Source organism: Marmota monax, unplaced genomic scaffold (genome assembly GCF_021218885.2).
Source record: "Marmota monax isolate L192 unplaced genomic scaffold, Marmota_monax_Labrador192_F-V1.1 WCK01_AAM20220418_F8-fsc00024, whole genome shotgun sequence".
Classification (NCBI taxonomy): Eukaryota; Metazoa; Chordata; class Mammalia; order Rodentia; family Sciuridae; genus Marmota; species Marmota monax.
The window spans coordinates 5,594,904-5,618,458 of record NW_026695224.1 but is presented as its reverse complement, the minus strand read 5'-3'; the positions used below and the strand labels follow the sequence as shown (position 1 = coordinate 5,618,458).

At 39.6% G+C, this 23,555-nt stretch overlaps 1 protein-coding gene across 1 annotated transcript; it reads left to right on the top strand.

Annotated features, from left to right (window-relative positions):
• Positions 1-22,226: 22,226 nt before the first annotated feature.
• LOC124086641 (cyclin-dependent kinases regulatory subunit 1) lies at positions 22,227-22,971 on the top strand. The gene has a single exon (XM_046435062.2). The coding sequence runs from the start codon at positions 22,261-22,263 to the stop codon at positions 22,498-22,500; it is 240 nt and encodes a 79-aa protein (XP_046291018.1). The 5' UTR covers positions 22,227-22,260; the 3' UTR covers positions 22,501-22,971.
• Positions 22,972-23,555: the final 584 nt, after the last annotated feature.

The following is a 23,555-nucleotide window of genomic DNA, read 5'->3' as shown; positions in this document are numbered from 1 at the left end:
ATGTGGCTCAGTGGTTAAGCACCCCTGGGTTCAATTCCAGGTAGCCTCCTACCCCCCTAAAAAAAGTAAATAAATTTTGTAAACTCCCCCCCCAAAAAAAAGTAAATAAATTTTGTAAACCCCAGACCCTCACAGCTTGGAGGTAAGATTCAAACCCAGATGGGCTGGATTACTACATCCACTCTTTAAATACTCTGCCTCCCTCCCAAATGAGTTTACCAAGGAAAACACCACTTTGTCAGGCCAGGACCATGGGCCCAGATGATGTTCCCTTAGGGACCATGCCTGTGCCCCTTTTCATGCCTTCTTTGAATGTCTGCACCTCAGGATAAATGGGAAGCCTATCTCAGTAGTTCTTTCTCTACAATCCAAAGCCCTGCATAATAATACAAAAGGGAAACATGAAAACAGCCCATCCTCCCAGCCCTGCCATGTAACAGAGAAGTTACTGTATGTTGTAACCCAGCTGTCCAAACTGAGATCGTTAGAGTGTCCAAGCATATAGAAAGATTGGATTAACTCACTTGTCTTCGCCTAGGCATTAATATTGTTTCATCGCTGAGCAGCTGAAACCCCTGATAAATCTCCATTTAAAGGCAAATTTGTAAATGCCTAAGTGTACTTAGTCATAATAATAGTGTTGTAATTCTTATTAAACTTGTTCAGAATGGTGGATTATTTATAGCACCATGTTTAATGTTAAACACTTTGGGACATGAATTAAAGATGCTTAGAGTTTGGGGCAAGTTGATAAAAAGAGAAGCAATGAAAATAAGAACGAATTTGGGGGAATTGTGGTAAGAAATGATCTAACCAAAGTAGAAATCTTTTTTTTTTTTTTTGTTCCAGAGATTGAACCCAGGGGCGCTTAACCACTGAACTACATCCCCAGCTCTCTTAATATTTTATTTAGAGATAGGGACTTACTAAATTGCTGAGGCTAGCTTTGAACTTGCTATTCTCCTGCCTCAGCCTCCCAAACCACTGCGATTACAAGCATGTGCCACTATACCCAGTGAAATCATTTTTAATTCACTTTATGGATGATGTTCCGACTAACAAAGGAGAAAGAATATGGATGATTTTTCTGTAATTGCAACTAGTAGAAACAACCAGCTGTGTTCCCATCTGTCATTTCTCCACATAGTTAGATTTAAGTGAAAGGTGTCCTATTTATATATTGTTTTGTAACAAGCAGCCATAAACGCTCACTGGCAGTTTACAATACTTCGTTTCTCACTCATGCCTCTGTGGTTCAATTGGGGGTCAGCTGATACTGTCTGAAGCTAGCTGAACCTAGTTCCAGGTGACCAATCAGATTCTGGTATGCTTCCCATGTCTGTCTCTCTTGGAGGGCTAACATGGTGGTAGCAGAAGTCAAGAGACCAAACCCAAACACATTGCCACTTTTTAAATCTCCACCATGTCCCACCTACCAATGTCTCATTAGTCAAAGTAAATCTCACAATCAAGTCCAAGGTTAAGGAGCTGGGATGTGTGGTCTGTCCACCATGGGAACAAGCAAGACTGTAGATACACTAATCTCTTATGGAAGTCTGAGTCCATTTGGCTGCTATCACCAAATAACATAAACTGGATGGAGAAACTTGTTTCTTGTGGTTCTAAGTCCAAGATCAATGTAGATTCAGTGTCTAATCAAGATTTGTTTTCTTGTGCATAGTTAGCCCTGACTTGCTTTGCCCCTACACAGTAGGAAGGACAAAGGATCTTTCTCAGATCTCTTTTATTAGGGCACAAATTCCAATCCGGAGGGCTGTACCTCCATTACGGTATCACCTTTCTAACAATAACTTTTGGGGAGCTGGATTTCAACATATGGATTTTGAGGGGTCACGAACATTGGGTTCACAGCCTGGAGGAATGAGGAAATAAGACCAATAATTAAATCTATCACTGAGGGCCTGAATTCTTCAAATAGTGATATAGTTTGTTGTAGTTGTTTTTCCTATAGACCCAGAAAATGGAAATAAAACAAAACTATTAGCTGGAGTTTCTGCCTGCCCATTTCTCATAACAGTTTTTCTTTGAGAAACTGACCCTTTTCTATACATAACCCAGATAGAGCTGATCTCCTATGCCTCCTAAAAAAAAAAAAAAAAAAAAAAAACCTGAACCCCTAGGACTGGCCGATCAGAGTTATTTATCCTCTTTCCACTGATTGGCTGAGAGATGAGCATGTGCTCTAAGACCAACCAATAAAAGCCAAGTCTGGGATTTTTGATAACAGCTGTCAGTAAAAAGTCTTTCTGCATGTGCATAACATGTCCAAGTTTGGTAGTTCTGTCTAGCACACCCTGTCTCACAAGAGGCCTTTCTTTTGCTGTGCTTAGTCCTAGTTTTCGAGGACTTTCTAACCTCTTCACCTACATAAGCATCACTTTCTAAGAGATGTATCAGCTGTCACCTCTAGTCTGGATATTGTCCTATTCTTCCAATCATTGAGTGACTTTATTCCTAAAGTTTTACCTCTTGAACTCCAAAAATTAGGAAATCATTTCAGAAGCATCACTATCGTCATAGCAACATCAGTGAAATTAAAATGCTCTACAATTTAAAAATGTCACCTGTTTAAATGGAAGTTAGAGATATTTTAAAAAATACATTCAGAATCAAACAAAAAGGAGATCCCACAAAATTAAATTAAATGCATGAGTTCTAACATTATCTGTGTTTGGAAAACAAATGTTGGATGAAGGATAATAAGAAATATAAGTAGGTTGATAAAAAAAGATTGGGTATTTTTCTGTAATTGACTTTCCTGCTGCTCCAATTAATAATGAATTTATTATAGTTTTTCTGTATGATGTGTTGGAATTTCAAGTCTTCTGTCTTAAAACCCCAGGGCAGATAAACATTTTAGGTGATTAAAAAAAAAAAAAACCACCATCACATTTAGAAAATGATGTTCTCAAGAGGCCTGCGGGAAGAGATTCACATCATTCTTTACAATTTCATTACAGAAGATAAATAAATGTCTGTCAAATTAACTTTGCTCAATCTCACAAATGGCAAGAGATGCAACAACAACAACAACAAAAACACAAATAGCAAAGCCCAATTTGTTTTCCCTCAGTTGCTTGATGGGAAAGATTTGGTTTTTCATCTTGAGTAATGCAGGGTCCCACCAAAACTTTCCATCTCTGGATCTCGCAAGCGCAATACCCATCCCTAAGGCATCTGTATGTGTATAGGGGAGAGATAAAGAGAAGGAGAGAAGGTGAGAACTCTCCCCACTTGCCTCTAAAGCTTCCTAAGTCTGTGTACATTCCTGGCATGATCTTCTAAGCACAATATCCAAAAATCACAATTCTAGAACTGTCTGCTTGATCTGCATTCCAGCTACCAAGTTTGACACTTGGATACTGTGGTCTAAGTCAACATAGCATGATGACCAGTCATGTTATTGTTATATCATTAGTATTGCTATATCATTAACACCTGCTTCCTTCAATGGCTTACAGTTGAGCTGTATTTCTCAGGCCTTGGAATTTAGCTGATCTAGACTAATGAACGACAGGTAGCTCTTGCTCCACAAGTGTCTACACTTGCTCCACTTGCTCCATAAGTGTCTCGTCCTCTCCTGCAACCTGTGGGCTAACCCAGGCATCCACTTCTCATTACACTGGCAGAGGTAAAAGGGAGCAAATGGAAACAGTGAGGCTAATGGTGTACCACATCATGCTATCTTATGCTGTCACCGGAGTTAGTCATGTGACCAATCCAAGAGCCAAAGCTGGTAAAACATACTCCTCCTCTTGTGTGGGAGAAACTTCCAAGTGGCACAGCAAAGCACATGCAAAGAAGTGTGTAAGTCAGGTTTTCATTGCTGTAACAAAATACCTGAGAAAAACAATTAAAGGGAGAAGAGGTTTATTTTGCTTAATGTTTCAGAGGTTCTGAAACACACTGTCTCATAGTGCAAGTCCTCATAGCTATCTGATGCTTTATATTTACAATGTATTTTTCCAACTCTTTTACCTTTCAGCCCCAAAGAGTTTCTTGACAGTAGGCTGGGTAGGAATTAGGTATCAACATATGAGATCCAATCCACATTCACCCTGTGATGCTCCTGAAGGAAGTGTGGTCCCAGGGTGCAATGGTCTCAGTATGGTTTGTCTCCACCAAAATTCATGTTGAGGCTGAACTGTTCAATGTAACAATATTGTAGTGGGATTTTTAAGGGTGATAATTAGGCTCTCATGCACAACCTTCAGAAGGAGTTAATGTCGTTCTCAAAAGAAGGGGTAGTTCCCAGGAAAGCAGGTTATTATGAAAGACCAAGTACAGCCCCTCCCTGGTCTCTTGCTTCCTGTTCAGCTATGTGACACCTCTCTCTCTCTCTCTAATACTCTTCTGCCACATGATGCCATCTGTCGTGCTGTGGAGGGATCTTGTCAGATGCTCTTTGGACTTTCCAGCCAGTAGGACCTTGAGCCAAATAAACCTCTTTTATATATATATATATGTCACCCAGCATCAGGTATTCTGTTATCACAACACAAATAGGTCTGAGATATAAGGGGACTAAATTTACACTCCAGGGGACAAGGAAAATAAGTCGAGGTAAGGGAAGAAAGGTAGAGAGGGTTTTGCATGTTGGCAAGAGGCCTGAAAGCCATGCACCAAATACATGGTAGTTGACCTCTAGCTACGCCCCCAACACAAAGCATTTTAGGGACTTAAAGCAGTGTAAAGGAGGGATGGGAGAAAGATGTGCTTGTTTTGCATATCAAACCTTAATTAATATCATTTTTGTTTTCTATTAAATATATCATGAAATAATCTTATTTTTTCCAGTAAGGGCAGCAAAAATGTATGCAAAGAAACGTTGACTACTTAGTATAATACAGCTGAAATTGAAAATAGTGAACAAAATATTATAGGTAGAAATGCGTATTTTTTTTCAAGTTTAGGAAACATAGGTTCAGAAAAGTGAAAGGAAGGGCTCAAGGTCATCTGAGACTGGAACATGAGCCCCCCATCTCTTCTTTCAGGTTGGGGAGCTTTCATTCCACCACAGGTGTTGATGGGAATCAAGACAAATTACTTCCGAGAGGTTGACTATCTATTTTTTTCCCTATTTGTTTTAAGATTAGAAGTGGCCAAAATGCTGTGTCCCTTCTCCCATCCTTGGGGGATTTTGTATGTGCTTTTACTATGTTATTTATAACATTTTAAAATCACAGTTCCCTTTTCTTCTTTGCCCCCTAAGAAGAGTAGGCAGAATTCAACTGATATTGACTTTCACTAAGACAAATTCTAGATTTATTGACCTGAGAAATAAATATTAATAGAGGTTAAATTGGGGTCAATTTTTACTCCAAGAGATGATAAATCTTGATATATTTCCCACGGTTGGCTGGTCAATATGTTCCCTGTGCCGTCCATGGGCTCCTGCCGAAAAGAATCACCAGCTAGATGGACCCCAGAGGAGCAACGCCTCCCTCATCTGCTCTCTGTGTCCTGAGTACTTACAACCCACAAATCTCCTTGAACCCAGCCTGTCGTGATAAAGGTCTCCCCAAAGCTCCAGCCAAATAATGTGTCAAAAAATAACGAGCTTCTTTCATATTTCAGCAACCATTGTTAGGCCCTGCTTTTTTACACACACAAGTGCATACTCACCCAGACCTATGTCTCCTCCTCTCCATACCATCCACCTCGGGAAGGAAAGGAATAGAATGTTTGTGGGTGGCCCTAGGACTTCACTTAAGGAAAGACTTTTGGTTTGCTCAGCCACTGAGACTCTGCTGACAACATCCTCTCCCTCCCTCTCTCCACCTATCTCTGTTTTGCTATTAAAAGCAGGGTGATGGCTAATTCATTCAACAAATATTGACTTCCTGGTGCTTCCTCCTGCCTTGCAGTTTACATATGCCAAACACTCTTTTAAAAGCTTTTTATATATCAACTCCTTTATTGCTCTCCATGACCCCCATGAGGTAGGCACCCTGGCTGTGCCACATCATGTCCATGAGATGAGGAAAACCGAGAAACCAAAGTTAAGAAACTTGTTCAGGATCACACAGCGAAGATCTGAACCCTGGTCGTCAGGCTTCCATGTCTGCACTGACCCCAACCACCTCCGGGGCACATCTCATGATGCTTGGTTCTGAGAGTACAGAGGAGTGGGGCGTTCGGTCTGTGTGCTTCTACTCACACATGAAACTTTATGCATTAAGTAAAGATGAGAAGCATCTACAAAGCTCATATGATAGGCACCTATGGTGTGGCTGGGGGTCATAGGTCTCTGGAGGTGTGTCTTTGGCGTTTATTTTTGTCCCTGGTGAGTGGAGCTCTTTTTCTGCTTCCTGCCGGTCACATTCCAAGTTGCTTTCCTCTACCATGTCTTTCCCCCCTTGAGGTTCTGCCTCACCTCGGGCCCAGACCTATGAAGTCAGCCAATCATAGATTGAACCTCCAAACCCTGAGCCCAAATTAGCTTTTCCTCTTCTCTGTTGTTCCTCTCAGGTCTTTTGGTCACAGGGATGGAAAAACGGACTGAAACAGACTTACATAGTTTACTTTATCATGAAATAATATTTGTCTCCTTTACCATGAAAAGTATTGTGAGATTATGTTTACGATAATGATGGACTCCAACAATGTATTCCTCATGGAAGGGGGAGGATGTTCTACTCACCAGAACTTCCATTATGTTGGGCTAATGTTCTGCAGATTAAAATCAGAGTCAATTCAAATAGGAGGTTGAAAGTTCTTTTTCCAACTCTAACAATTTGAGCCTTTGAAGTTAAGTGCAGTTATACAAAGGGTCTATGTGTAACCATGCATGGGAAATGTGTGTATATGCTCACACTAATGAGTGGAGGTTTATCTCAAGGCCAGTTGTCATCCAAACAGGCACATAGTATGTATGTGTACCCTGAGGTGGGTTCTCATCACCAGTTTGTGCATTGGAAAGGCAAGGCTAAAAAATTAGATGCCATATAAAATAATAACAAAGCACTTTTATTTCTTGCTCTCTGAGTCATTAAAGGAAGCTCACATTATGTTTCAAGGTAGTTTTGGTGAGTTCTATGAATCTATTTTTTTGTAATTATTTGTTGCTGGGCAGTGGCACACACCAGCAATCCCAGTGGCTCGGGAAGCTGAAGCAGGATGATTGCAAGTTCAAAGCAAGACTCAGCAATTCAGTGAGGCTCTAAGCAGCTTAGCAAGACCCTGTCTCAAAACAAAAAATAAAAAATAAAAATAAAAATAAAAATGGACTGAGGATATGGCTCAGTGGCTGAACACCCCTGAGTTCAATTCTTGGTACAAAAAAAAAATCCTTCATATATATGAGAATTCTTAATTTACTAAAATATTAATTGATGACAATTTACTGGCCAGCTACCATATGCTTAGAATTGTGCTGGACAGAGTGAAAGATGTAGGAAAATTATATTTAAGAATTATGTTAACATTTTTAGAACAGTGGGAGAAGAAACTAATGAATCTGGTAATACAGACCCCGAGTGGGACAGAAGTTCAATGAAGAGAAAAGTACAGTGTAGGGATTCAACCAGAGAAGGTAGAACTTAACCTGGTTTTAAATCTGAGGTAGAATTGGGACAATATTGGAAAAAACAACACGAAAGAAGACCCCCATATTTGGTAGCTTAAAGAAGACATATTTATTCTCTCATATGAAAGTCCACAAGGGAGCTGACCATCTCATATCATGAGTCGCTCTGCTCCACACAGTCACTCAGGGTCCCAGGTTCCTGCACTTTTGCTCCACCATATCCTAGGGCAAAGCTTCTCCAAGAGTGGTCCCTGGGGACTTGCTAGAAATGAGTCTAGGTAGCAAGTCTACTCGTTCTAGGGCTGAGATTCTAGAACACATGCTTTTTAAGATAAAGGGTTAAAAAGAAATACACTGACAATTCTTAAGTGATTGTATGATTCAGCACAAGAGGAATGGCTTTGGAAACAGGTTTAAATTCAAACTTTCCCAAAGTACCATCCTTAATGCTATTAATAAAATTTTCTTTCTTGTCATATTCCTATCTTCACTTAGTATGTTGATTTTTTTATTTATTAAAGTCAGGAAGACAAGGGAAAACACATAATAAAAGCTTAATGAAACGTACTTATAGTCAGGTGCCTTACATAATTATTTCCATAAATATTTGAAATGATATTGTAATGGTGCTATGATCATGTCTATTTTACAAAGCGTATCTTGTCCAACATCACAGTATAAGAAGCAGGAATACAACCAGGTTTATCATACTGCAAGCTGTTTGTCTTTACCATCTTATTTCTATGTCTTTCTTGTGTTTTGGAGTCAAAACCCACAACTGAGTCACACAAGCTCCTTCTGCCTTTGGCCATTGTTACAGTTGGGATGTGAGGAGGTGGGTATTGGTATTGGGGGTGTGGCTTTGGGGTACATATTTGTATCTGGCAGGTGAAGTCTCTCTCTGCTTCCTGATCACCACGTGAGCTGCTTCCTTCCGCCACACTCCTCTGCCATGATGTTATGCCTCACCTGGAGCCCAGAGGAATGGTGCTGGTCTTCTGTGGACTAAGTCCTATGAGCCCCTAAATAAACCTTTCCTCCTTTACAGTTGTTCTGGGAAGGTTCTTTTAGTCACAGCAGTGAAAAAGCTAAATAAAAGGGCTATCGACTCAGCAAAGCAATGCAATGGTTCCTTAGGGAGATTTTCAAGGGATTCGTGGCTTTAGACACAGTATCCCAATTACTTCACTTTCAGCAGAAGTTCCTGATGCTGTCACCACCCTCTAGTCTGCAACATGAGCTAACCATTTAAGCCACAGAATTTCTCAATAGAGACCTCTCACCTCCAAATCCCATGAGTTTATCAAACTTCATTGGTCTTTGACCTCCCAAATATAACATCATAGGAAACTCTCGAGTCCCCGGAAATTTATCAAGTTCAGAATGATACCTAGTGCTAAGCCAAAGGAAACCAACTTACATTCCAGTAGCTTTATCCAAAGTTCTAAACCATCTCATGGTGAAGTGGGACCCTATTACAAGCATCAGCTTTGCCTTCAGAATGGCCCCAAAAGACATGCACACGTGTCCTTACTGTTGAACAACTCCTGGAAGTCCTCCTATTAACCTGTGCAATTTTCATTTCCAGGGCAGAGCTTCTTAGTGCACTGGATAATACTTCCTAGTCACAGCTTAATAAGGGATGCTGTTTCTCTTTTATAAAATAGTAGCAAAATCATACCATAAAAGTTCCCTCCATCACACCCCAGCTCATACCTTCGCCCATTTATAACCATCAGTAGTTTGTAGGGGAAAACTGCCAATCATCTAAGCCTATGTGAAGATGGCACAGAGGAAGAATTCACTGGGTAATACCCTATTTTACAGAATCCTTCTCTAATCTTTTATTTCAAAGCCTATCAAATCACATCCATAAATGTCTAGGGGTTCTCAGGTAAGAAATTGAGTCATGCTCACTGACACACAATGGAGAGGTACACACCGGAATGCTAATGGGCTCTGTGAGAATGTTAAACATTTCTTCATTATTTTATGTACATTCGTTGAGTATCTGCGTACAACCGACAAGCAGGTACCATGCATGCTAGGCACTAGAGACATGAGAGAAAACAAAATAGACCTTCACGAGGGGAGTATGCCGTATGAGTCAAATGGTCCCACAAACAGAACTCTCCCAATGACAGGTGCTGTTGCAGAGAGTTTTGTTTTGTGTTGCCAAAACAGCAAAATCATAAAGGAATACAGCTCAGTCAGGCAAGTCAGGGAAGGCTGTTTTGAGGAAATGACCTTGGAGCTGAAATCGGAAAGGAGAGTTAACTCAGTGAAGAGAGGGAGGAAAGGAAGAACATTCTAAGCAGAAAGAATATCACTGAAAGCTTATTTTTTTTAATATTCAAAAATTTTGAAATAAGGCAAAGGATGGCTGTTTGGCTTTCAAATTTATAATGGATTGTTGTCAAAAGACCCAGCAGAGAATTGTTTTAATTTTCCAGGGCAAAGCCAGCAAACGTTTTATAAAGGCCCAGATAATAAATATTCTAAGCTTTGTTTTAAAATTGGGCCATTTAGATTATGCTAAGTGAAGCTAGCCAATCCCTAAAAAACAAATGCCAAATGTCTTCTTTGATATAAGGAGAGTAACTAAGAACAGAGTAGGGTCGAAGAGCATGAGAAGAAGATTAACATTAAACAGGGATGAGAGGTGGGAAGGAAAGGGAAAGAGAAGGGAAATTGCATGGAAATGGAAGGAGACCCTCAGAGTTATACAAAAGTACATACAAGAGGAAGTGAGGGGAAAGGGAAAAATAATACAAGGGGGACAAATGAATGTCAGTAGAGGGGGCAGAGAGAGAAGAGGGGAGGGGAGGGGAGGGGAGGGGGGATAGTAGAGGATAGGAAAGGCAGCAGAACACAACAGACACTAGTATGGCAATATGTAAATCAATGGATGTGTAACTGATGTGATTCTGCAATCTGTATATGGGGTAAAAATGGGAGCTCATAACCCACTTGAATCAAAGTGTGAAATATGATATATCAAGAACTATGTAATGTTTTTGAACAGCCAACAATAAAAAATTAAAAAAATAAATAAAAAAAAATAAAATTGGGCCATTTATATTTTAAGTTTTGTTTTTAAATTGGTTCATGGATAGTGTCATGTATTCTTTTTGTTGTTTGGAGGCATGGCTTCTACAACCCTTTAAAAATGAAAAACAAAAACAAAAGAACTTCATTCTCAAACTATACAAAAGCAGGCCACAGTTTACTTGGTGTAGGGTTTGCCAACCTCTGTTCTAGGTGACCCTACCTTTGTTTGCCGTATTCTTTATCATTGCTTAGGGCTCAGGCTCTGGAAAGTTACAGTTAACTTGGGGATTTTTTTTTTTTTGGTCTGGGCCAGATGCAAATGATTTCTGCTGGTAGGAAAAATAATTCAAGGTTAATTTCATTGTGCTGTGTCCATTAACCACTTTGTATCTAAACTAGCAATCTTATTCCAACTTTCTTTTTCCAAGGCTGATAAATGCTTAATTCCCAAACTCCGTATCTTGTTGGTTCTCTCAGTAATGAATTAAGTAAATCTTTATTTAACTTTGTATAAGAACCTTGTTCATAACTTTTTAAAAAGTATGCCTGTTGGGCTCCATAGTAATTGGGAGTTTGTCCTACACGGGGCATTGAAAAAGACCCAGTATGGCTGGTGTGATGTGGAGCTGGGGATGGGTGGGTAAGTCGGGCCTCCTTGGCATGTTGAGAAGGGTTATGTTGAAAATGAGAGCATTAGAAGTCATGAAATAATTATGTGAGTATATATGAACATTCAGGTGGGGAGGAGAGGTTGGCAGTCCACAGGATCTTTTTACCCCTGAACAGAGAACACACGGGTGGTGTTCAGGATGGAGGGGGTCCAATTAGAAGCCATTCGATGTAGCCAAGGCAGGACATCATAGTAACTTGATAAGTTTATGAGAGTGGAGGAAAGGATCAGATCGGAGTCACACTTAAGGTTATTTATGGAGGGCTCACAGGGACAGTGGCTGTGGAAGATATCTGGTCATACTTTACAAGCTTAATATGTTTTAATTAATCCCAATGCATTTTGATTAATTTAGTATTAAAATGACTCTGGCCGAGACTCAAAAACACTTGGAGTACTTGTAGCCTGCTCATTTCTTTTCTCTTAATGTATGTATGTCAAAATATGGAAGATCTGTTGTATTTGGGAGACTTCTTGGTGTGTGTAAGGGGAGGATTTGTATCAATTCAACATTTATTGGCATTGGTTTGAGACTGTCAAAGAGTTTCATTTTCAGCAGTTACTATCATTCCTAAGGCACTGAAAGTCAAAATGTTCAGCGTTTATCCCCACAGTGTATGGATATGCAAGTCTTTGCAACATAAATTACACTCTAGGACCTTCTTGTTCAAAGCTGCCTTGCTGCTCAGCCTTTTAGGAGTGAAAGGCTTTTTCTTTAGATGTGTTGGCATCCCCACTGACTTACAATCTCATCCAGCTGCTCGGGAACCTTCTCTGTCTTTTCCAGGGGACTTTGAGTCTCTCTGTTCTGGTTGTGGAAGGCATGCTTCCTTTCTTCATGTTGAGATCCACGTGGCTACCTCACTGTGGTCCCCAAGGACGGTAGGGTTTGTTTCAAGCACTGCTAAAACTGATATTACTATTGGATCACACTGAACTCTCCAGGCAAAATATCTTAAGCAAATTATGGAATGCTTCGAGTAGATAAAGCATATTTTAATGAATGGAGAGGTTAGTATTTCATAAACCCAAGAAAAGTGTCAACTGACTTCGACGACCAACAGTTTAAAATCAATTTGGAGGCATTTGGAAAGCATTTTAAAGAGCAACTAGACATCAATAAAATTTAATTAATTGGTTCTATGGATGCACATGTAAATTGGGTGTTAATTATGCTAGCAATGCTCTTCCATTAAAAATTAAGCTCATGATTAGTAACAGAGAAAAACAAGCCGTCATTCTAGAAACAAGTCTCATTCCCTTGCATTTGAACTCAACCTTTCGGTAATTAAATCATAACTCTGCATTTACTCGGATGAATCTGAGCCCTGATGGATGGATGGATGGCGAGTTAGCCAAGTGATTTTTGTCAGACTGTTCCATAAAAAGCAATTGATAACTGTGGGGATAAGTTATGTGCGGTTGGGCTGACCTTTAATATAGAATGATTGGATTATTGAAACTTCTTTCTTATCTAATGGACACCCAATAAAAGAATGATCAACCACTGTAAGGGAAAGAGTGAAGATTAGTGACCATTCCAGAGCTGACCAGGACATTTGAAGATGGAAGGTTTCAAACGCGAGGTTACAAGCTGAAGAATCGGTGTCCTTTTAGCAAGCCCACCCCTGTCTTCCATCCCCACTCTCCCTACAAAAATGAAGTTCTTGGGTTTGGAGATTAAAATGCAGTGAGATTTTTTTTAAAAGGTATTCGGTAGCCATGTTATCATCCTTTTGGATCTCCCACTATATTGTTGGACTCTTGGGGCATCGAAATCTAATCTGGACCCAGAGCTAGGATCAACTCCCAATGGATTTTCTTAATTGACAAAGAGTTAGAGCTATGCTTCAGAATCAGAAATAGAATAAAATACTTGAAACACTTTACTCACACCACTTGGTTTTCCTTTTCCCAGTAGGCTTTTCCAAGGGAAATTGAGTCCATATGCTTCTGATCCATCTTCTCAAAAACCATCAAGATGCTGTTTTATTAGAGCTATTTGATGGGGCATTTTATCTATTTCAATGAGCCCTTTGATGTCCCTTTTCTTAGTCACGGAAAATTGGGTTTGCAGAAAAGCCAAAGATAAACCTTCTCCCTCCCCACACCCAGCAAGAGTGGAAAAAAAAAAAAACTAAAGGAAATGCTTGTAAGCCACAGAAAAGTTAGGGAGACTGCTCAGGGCTTTTCTTCCCTGACTAAATTACAGTGTCTTGGTAAGAAAAGAAGACATCAGAGGGGCTTCAGCAATGAGATTCTGCTTTAGGTTGTCTTTTGAGAATGTCTTTATTTTCATTCAAGACTGGTCTCTTCCATCTATTTCTTCTTTCCGAAATGTTTTCACGAGGGGAGGAGGTCAGGTGGTAGGATGGAGGTGTCACATGCACAGAAAAATGGTTAAAGAAGAAGGAATTTGTGACAAAAGGGTGATTTTTGAACTTCTGTTTCTCTCTTACTTCTATTGGCCTTTCGGGAGATCCAAGGGAATCTTTTGTCTTGGATTTTGTGCCAGGCAGAGACCCTGGTGTTCAAGCCAGTTTGCATTCAACTCTTGACCATCCATTATATAATGTGTAGAAACGTATGAGTGCTCCTCCAGAAACAGACGTATGAGTATACAGCATGCTGCTGCAAAATGGCGCCTTCTAGTCGAGACCAAGTCATCACATTTGGAAAATTTGTTTCACATTTTTTTAATTGGTGCATTATAGTTGTACATAATGGTGTGATTGTTGTTACATATTTGTACATACACAAAATATAACAATAGAATTTGGCTGATATCCCTCTATCACTTTCCCTTCCCTCTTCTTCTCTCCTTCTATTTGTCCCCTTTGATTTTCATGAGATTCCCCCCACAGATTTTTTATTTCCTGTCTTTAGTTTTCTCATATGAGAGAAAACATGTGACCCTTGACCTTCTGAGTTTACCTTATTTCACTGAGCATGATGATATTGAGTTCCATCCATTTCCCTGAAAATGATATATTTTTTTCCCTTATAGCTGAATAAAACTCCGTTGTGTGTAGGCACCACATATTCTTTTTCCATGGATGGACACCTAGGCTGATTCCATAGTTTAGCTATTGTGAATTGTATGTATGTGCTCATACATAGCCTGCGACTGAGTCCTGGTCAATACAATGTGGGCAGAAGTACACAGGCCACTTCTAGACATGGCCCATGAAACTACCTACTGCAAACTTTCATTCTCGTTTACCTCACAATTAATGAAGAAGACTGCCAGGATAGAGGGGAGGGGGAACCCAGAGAGGGAAAGGGCCTGGGTCCCCAGATGCCCACATGGAACACAGCCCTACTTCCATCACTACCCTGATGGGACTGTAATATCAGCAAGACACATAGACTTTTGTTTTAAGCCACAGGTATTGGAAGGTAGAGCCGTATATTGTAGTTAGTTAATGTTAGGGTCTGGAAACAAGTCAGGATGACGCCTGGCATTTTGCCAGAGGGAGTGGTTTGTGAAGTAACGCCAGAGAGCCATTAAGTGTGGAGATTCCTTATTGGTTGACTGCTGTATCTAGTTTAAGTTAATTAGATAAGCTGTGTGGAATGTATAAATACCTCTGTTGTCCTACAATAAAGGGCTCCCACTCCTGCTGTATCAATCTACGCAAGTTGCTCATCACCCCCCGGTTATTTTGCCCAGCCAGCCGGGCTGCAGCAAGTTAATCTGTCCTGTATAATATATAACTACTGCCCAAATCTTTAACATAAAGTAGATAATTCCATTTTTCTAGCCACAGTCAGCCTGATGTACTGTAGAGAGTAAAGATGTTTACTGATGATGATTTGAGGGCCTTTAGGAAACTCTTATCATGTCCCCTACATATTTCTAACTTGACGGACAACCTGGTAAGATCCCATAATTAGAGTTATCACTTTGGTATTAATATACTTCATGTTAAAGGGCTCCATTCTCTACTTCCCAGGAGGGTGAGTTATATAAATTTTCCAATAATACTTTGTGACTAAGGAAGAGCATTTGGGGAGGGGGGCTGTCATCAAGCATTCAGTCTAAGTTCACATATCAGCTTATATTCCTAATGAAGAGAAAGTTATGCTTGGAAATTTAGAGTTATCAGAAGGGCCCATTAATTGAAAAAGAGGAGTTTAAAGCACTCACCCTGCATGAGATTCCCCAGGTGTGTAATCCCATTTAATTCTCACAACATTCTTATAAGATGGGGACAAATGATCACAACTTTCACAGTTGGAGAAAATGAGGGTACGGGTTGGAGAAGCCATTCAGGAGACTTTCCCACCTCCTGCCCACTCCAGGATTTTATTTTATTTTTTATTTTATTTTATTTATTTCTTACATACATGACAATAGTGGAATGCATTACATTCATAGTTATCCATTCACAGCACAATTTTTCGTAACTCTGTATATAAAGTATGTTCATGCCAAATTATGCCATTATCCATGAGCTCTCTCTTATTTTTTTTTTAACTCCAGGATTTTAAACAGTGGGCTTTTTGGTTTGAGGCTGTGCTTCACCTTATGAAATACTGAGTAATGACCTTCTGCAGTCTAGGAAAGGGAGTTGGAGAAAGGACATGGAAATACTAGGGAAAAAAAGGTATCTGGGTAGGAGGAAGAGTATGTGTGGCTGAGAGAGAAACTCCTCAGGCTGCAAGATCAGATCTGAAAAGGAATGTTCCAGACCTTCACACGGTATCTGATATTTTATGGGTTTCTGAGCATTTCCGTGGCCCATCAGAGAATCTTTCTCCCTTCCTCAAGGCAGCTGCCCATGCCAAGGAGGGTGACGATGGGTTTCCCTTTTCCACCTGTTGTACACAGCCAGCAATTCCTTGTTAGCTTGACGTGTCTGCCCACAAGCGCTGCCTTCCCCCGTGGCTCCCAGTTCGTGGAGGGTAGGCTTAGAGCCCAGGATGTCAATTTTGCTTGAACTGCTCAATCACCGCTGACATTTCGTTAACCACCCTATGAACTTCTCCAGCCTGAAGTCACAGCAACTTGTGCCCTTGAAAACTGAACAGAAAACAACCGTATTGATTTTCTACTATCAACAAGAAAAAGACAATTTCTCCGTGCCGTGCCGAGAATGTTGGTAATGCATTTCACACCACTTGTTCTCAGCAGTCCACCTCCTCCTGTTAGGGAGTTGGGCCTCTTTAACCTCATATTGCTTTGGGCTCTGCTAGAATTAACCCTCACGTGCCAGCTTCCTCTCAAGCCTTCCCACTTTCCTGATGCATATAAATGTAAACGGTGCAGCTGAACCAGCCTGATTAAGTGGAGAATTGTGCTCACTTAAAATTACGATGAAACTCAGTCCTGGGATGACTGGGTTGGGAGGGATGGGCTATAAGAATCTCTTTTAGTAAAAATATCTTTTAAAAGATCATTCCAGGGGGTTGGGTTGTAGCTCCGTGGTAGAGCACTTGCCCACACACACTTGAAGTCTTGAGTTCAATTTTCAGCACTGAAAAAAAAAATCATACCTTTTGGCTTTATGAAAAGCACTATTCACATCCATTTGGGGTTTTGGAGCTACATAAGCATATGTACCCACTGACCAAACTGAAGCATCAGATCATTAGTCTGTAAATTTTACCATGTATATGATCATTTTAAGTCAGTGCCCAAGATCTTATTTCAGAGTTATTCCAAATTATCAGACCTTTATTTTCTGTTTCCACCTGGTTTGCGTCTCAGGCATTTCTGAGTATTTCCATCGTTGACATTGCCAATGGAACAAAAAGGAAACCTAAGAAACTGAAAGAAAGAGACACAAGAACCTTGAAATAGCAAGCCTGACCCTCTGGGGGAACCGTTGTGTCAAAATCAGTCAATATTTATGCCTAGCAACCTTGACAATATCATTTTAATTAAAATCAATGGAGAAATAAAACATGCATTAGAATGCACTTGGGATCGCTCACCTTGGGAGACAGAGAAGACTCCAACATTAGGCACAGTGTGATTATATGACAAGACACGTGACCCTGAGTTGGGACGTGGCTTCTGGTATTTGCATCTGGGTATTTTTCCTCTTTCCTCCATTGCTATCATTTCTTGTTTCTTCTTCCTTCTTTGGTACAACTGTCTTGAGATGCATGCTTTGAAAAAAAAAAACTCTCAAAAATGCAGATAACATTTTCATCAAGTGCAAAGTATAACTTAGATTTGGTGGAGAAAGTGAAAACACAGAAGGAGGGGACCACAGAGCTCAGGCGCTGGTATCATTGGGGAGCTGTCCAGGTCTATTGAGCTTGGGTTGTTGTGGGGGAAATAATGGACAGCATCTTTAAGTCTCAGCCACACCTGCTGTAAAATGAGATGAAAAGATTCAATTCTGAAATGGCTTTTTTCTGTCTTTGAACATTCTATTAGGCCAGTAGTGTTAAAAAGAATACCGAAACTCATCGAAAACTCCCACTGATTCATAAAGCGATAACCCTCTTATTTAAACTTTAACATAAATCTGTGAGACAAGGTACATTATTATTTCCATTTTATGGATGAGGAAACTGATGCTGGAGACAGGAAGTCACTCTCCAGTGTCACTTAGCTGGCCAGTGGCAGATGTCTGAGTTTATCCAAAGGCCACATGCTCCTTCCTCTGTCCCACCCCACCTTCCTTGTGGAAAGTGGAAGGGGCTTAGGTCTGGGAGATGCCACCGACTTCACTTCCCCCGACTTTGCAGCCTCTCTGTCCCACCACACTGCTGCTGTGCTAAAGGCTCACACCCCTTGAGAAGCTTCATTGAATCTCAGGCCACTTCCCTCGGTTCAGAGTTCACCAAACCTGGACCAAGACAACTTTTCCTATATGTCCTGCTCGATTTCAAAGGCTCTGATGCGGTCAGGCTTCACATGACAAGTTAAGTTGCCCAAGAATCGAAGGCAATTTACCACTGTCCTCTCTAGCTAGGGCCAGGCCGAGTAGCCATCAGATATCAGAGTTTATAAAACCCAGGCATCACAAAGGTATTTGTGTTTGTTTGCTTTTCTCATGTGGCTGGGGTCCTCTCAGGTTGCACAGCGCTGCCTCTCTGGGGCTTGCAAGATGACTGTCATGTTGTTAAAAGCTTCCCTTCCTTATCTCACTTCCCAATCTCCAAAGAGGGATTTGAGAGCCTTCAACATCCCCTGTTCAGGGATCGGCTAGTTCTGGTCTAATTAATGGAAAAGGCCTGAAGATGAGTTCCTTCAAAAAATATGGAATGTCCTAATCAGACCAAGAAGCAAAAAGCTTGACCTTTGGGTCAGGGGTCACTGTCACATAATACAATGGCTTCAACTATTACTGTCATCTTACGTTACTGCAAAAGGGTGAGAAGTGAGGTTAAAGTGGGTCTTGAGGGACAAGGGGATGCCCATTTTTTCTGTTAAGGGAATGATCAGTGAAAGGACATTCTTCTCGGATCCCCAAAGTCTTCAAAATCCAGCTCTGCCTGAAGCAATTTTTACCTTGCCGGTTTCTGTTATGGGATGTCTCTTCACCAGCTCCCCTTCCCTCTGGCTTTCTGTCTCCCACTCTGTTGTTTCCCCCCAATTAGCAGCAGCACCTCCCCCCTAGATCATTGTTCACTTTTAAGTATTTATGTGTATTATGTAACATTTGAAATACATTTTTGTAAAGTTTAGGAAATCTCTCCTGCAGAGAAGATCAGGTAGACATACTTTTACCTGTTCCTCCTGTCGCTAAGTGCATCTAAAGAAACCTTGGGTGTCGTCGACAAAACCAACAGGAGGAGTTTGTAAAAGTTACAGAAAAAATAAACCAGACTAGTTAGAGACTTTGGGACCTAAGGCACAACATGGTGGCCGCCTTTTTGTCGCATGTATTTCAGACTCAAAGCTAATGAATCCACCACACTGGAATGGCCAAGAGACACAGATCTTAAAAAAAAAATAAAATAATAAACGGTCTGCTACTTCTATACAAAGGTTTAGGAAAAGTGGCAGCCCCAGAGATAACGACTTTTAAATAATAATCACTATACTCCATTAAAACAGTTGACTCCACCCTGTCCACACCAGCAAGAACTAAGTGGGAAATAAGGGTAGATTCAATACTCACACAGGAGTATTCTGGTGTCAGAGAATATCAAGAAAACAGAGAGGATTTTTATCCTTGTGGGTGGTAATGGCCACCCTCTTTCCCACTCTGCCACAATGTCAGTGGAGACCACATAGAGGTCCTGGACTTGTGTCTTCACCCAGCAGTAAGAAGGAAATTCATTCACTTCCTCTAGGATGGTATCAAAGGAGACCTCATGGAGAATAAGGACTTTCACCACAATTTAGTAGTAACAAGGCCAACCAGCTCCACCCTGATGTCTGGGGAGAACTTGTGGGAAGCAGAAATGGAGCACTTCTACCCATCCAGCCATCGTGGTATCAGTGAAAGTCTAACAGAATTGGAACTGCCTCACTCTGCAGAAAGAAGAATTCCCTCCCACCTCCGGGGTCAGTGTCAGCCACTGAGGGCCTGGACTTTTACTCCTACCTGGTGATAACAAGGTAGCATCCCTTCTTCTACTAGAGCAATGTCAGAGGAATTAGCTAGAATGGAAGGTTTAAACAATATCCACACATCTATCACACAATACACCCAATTTTCATGCTTCAATCAAAAAATCACTTATACCAAAGTACACAGATCTCAAATTGGATTTTAAAAAAGGTAATCAATAGATGCCAATACCAAGGTGACAGAAAATTATCTGACAAATGTTTTTAAGCAAGCATGATTTTTTACATGCTTTGAGTAGTTATAAAAATTCTTCAAAGATATTATTAAAAAATAGAAATTATAAGCAAAAAAAATCTCAAGTATGGGGTGAGGACAGGAGATATAAAAGAAAAACAAATGGAAATTTTAAAATTGAAAAATATGATCATCAAAATGAGAAAATTAATAGATGGGCTCAATAACAAAATAAGGGAACAGAATAAGTTGATTAAAACATAGGACAGTAGCCAGGCATAGTGGCACTTACCTGTAATTCCAGCAGCTGGGGAGGCTGAGGCAGGAGGATGGCAAGTTAAAGCGAGCCTCACCAATTTAGCAAGACCCTGTCTCTAAATAAAATTTTTAAAAGGGTTGGTGTGGGGAGGAGATGGGGACATAGCTCCATGGTTAATGCCCCTGGGTTCAATCCCCAGTACCAACAAATAAATAAATATAGAACAATAGAAATTGCCCAATCTAAACAGAGAAAATAGATTAAAAAACAAGAACAAAATCTCAGGAAGCAGTGAAATTACTTTTTAAAAAATCTAACACTCATGTCATCTAAGTTCTTGAAGAATAAAAAAAGATAGAAGGACTGAAATGCATTTTAAGAAAAAAATAGCTCAACTATTTCCCAATCTGGCAAAAGAGATAAACTATAGATTCAGTTAAACTCAAAGAAATTTGCACCAAAACACAACATAGTTAAACTTCAGAAAATTAAAGCCAAGAAAAATCTTGAAAGCCGTGAAAGAATATCTTACCTACAGAGAAAAAAACAATTTAGGTGAAGCTGATTTGTCTTCAGAAACCACAAAGGGATGGTGAAACATTTTTCAACAGGTAAATAGAAAAGAATCATCAACCTAAGATTCTTATATCTAGTGAAAAATATCCCTTGGTGATGAAGGAGAAATCAAGACTTTTCAGACAAAGAAAAACTAAGAGAATTTGTCAAAGCAGACCAATCCTAAAGGAATAGCTAGACAGAAAGGAAATTATAGAAGAAATACTGAAACAAAGAGAGGGAAGCAAATACACATTAAACAAAAATCTGGGTAATTACAATAGATGTCTCCTCCTTTGAGTCGTCTAAACTGTGTATGATAAATATAGATTATGGCACTGTCTGATGTCATGGTCAATATATGTAAATATTTAACATAATTATAAATAAGGAGAGTGAAGGGACATAAATGGAGGTAAACATTTTAAATTTTTATTGTTCACTCAAATTGATAAAAGGACAATAGTAGACTCTACACATGTATATATAATATCATATTCAAAGTAACTACTAAAAGTGTTATACAAAAGGACTCAAATATTAGATAAAGTAGAATTCAAAAAGAAATGCTTAAGTGACCCACAAGAAAACATTAAAAGTCAAACAGGAAATAAAAATAGAATAAGCAGAAAATAACAGAAAGGACAGACCTTGTTTTTTTAAATTCCCCTATCACGTCAATAATTACACTAATCGTAAAAGGTCTAATAATAACAATTAAAAGACAGAGATGGCAGAGTGGATTGTGAAATATGGTGAAATTCCATGCTGCCTACAGGAGCTCACTTCAATTATAATCTAAATTAATGGGAAAATCTATTATGCAAATATTAAAAACAGGAAGAGTAGCTGTATTAATATTGTGTAAATTAGACTTTCGAGCAAAGAAAATTATCAAAAATAGAGAATTGCAGTGTATAATGATAAGAGGGTCAATCCACTAAGAAGATTCAGTTATGCTAAATGTGTCACCTAGCATCAGAGCTAAATTATGTGTGGACTACATCTGAAAAACTCAAAAGAGAAATAGACAAAGAAATAAAAATAGTTGGAGACTCCAGTATCTTTCTCTCAAAAATCAGTAATTAAACAGAAATCAGAAAGAATATAAAAAGGGATGGGGTGTGGCTTAGTGGTAAGTGCTTGTCTGGTTTGCATGAGGTCTTGGGTTCAAATCCCAAGCACCAAAAAAAAGAGAAAAAAGAATATAAAAACTCAATAGCCCTATCTTATACAACAATCCACATTCTTTTGAAGTGGCTGTGAAATACATACCAAGATCAATGATATCCTAAACTATAAATTTTTTTTTTAAAACTGAAATCATTCAAAGCATGTTTTCTAGCCACAATGGGATCAAACTGGAAATCAACAACAGGAAATTAAAAATGAAAATCATGGTTTAGAGGTTGGCGGCACGGTGTTGGAGGCACGGTGTTGGAGGCCCGCAGGCAGAGTGATCATGTCGCACAAACAAATTTACTATTCGGACAAATACGACGACGAGGAATTCGAGTACCGGCATGTCATGTTGCCCAAGGACATAGCCAAACTGGTCCCTAAAACCCATTTGATGTCTGAATCTGAATGGAGGAATCTTGGAGTTCAGCAGAGTCAGGGATGGGTTCATTATATGATCCATGAACCAGAACCTCACATCTTGCTGTTCCGTCGGCCACTACCCAAGAAGCCAAAGAAATGAAGCTGGCGAGCCATGTTGCAGCCTTGAGCTTTACCCAGCTGTCCTTACTTTCTGACATCTTTCTGATAATGTGATTATGTTGCCTTCTTGTTTTCCACTTTGATATTTAAAGGATGTTCAATCCACTGTTTGAATGTGCTGGTGACTGCTTTGCTTGTGGAATAGAGCCACTGCTGCCCTGCCAGATGAGTGCTCTGTGGACCACAGCCTTAGCTGGGTGTGTCCCCAGAAGCCACAGTGTGCTCTGTATCCAGCAGAACACACATGGCAGATGGAGGGAGCATCTAAGAATCAGACCTCGGCTGTTACAGGGATTGTGTGAACTTGCCGTTTTATTTTTTTCCTGCTGGGTGTTGTATGTATGGTGACTTATGGATTTATATTTCAATGTATTGGAAATTTTCCATTTTATTTGAGAAATCTGTTCCATGTTAAAAACCTTGATTAAAGAGGAAGTTTTTATAATCTAAAAAAAAATGAAAATCATGAAACATTTGGAAGCTAAAAGGTAAATTTCTTTTCTAATTAGTCCATGAATCAAAGAAAAATTCTCCTGGGAAATTAAAAAAAAATACATTGAACTAAATAAAACTAAAACATAACATAATTTGTGGAAATAAGTTACAGCATCATTGAAAGGGAACTTTTCAGAATTTTATATATTAGGAAAAATAAATGAATAAAAGTCTAAAGCAAATGATTTTAAACTCCCACCTCAAGGATTAGAAAAGAAGAGAAGAATAAACCCAAAGCATCATAATGAAATATTAAAGATAACATCAGAATCAAGGAATTATAAACAGAAAAGGAATATTATTGAAAATCATGATCAGCCCTCTCCCATAATCACAGGATCTTGGGAGGCTGAGGCAGGAGGATGGCAAATTCAAAGTCAGCCTTACCAATTTATCAAGACCCTGTCTCTAAATAAAATTTTAAAGAACTAGGGATGTGGCTTAGTGGTTAAGCCCACTGGGTTCAATCCTGAGTACCAAAAAAAAAAAAAATTATCAAAATACATTGAAAAGGTTAAGAAAATTGATAAACCTCTAACA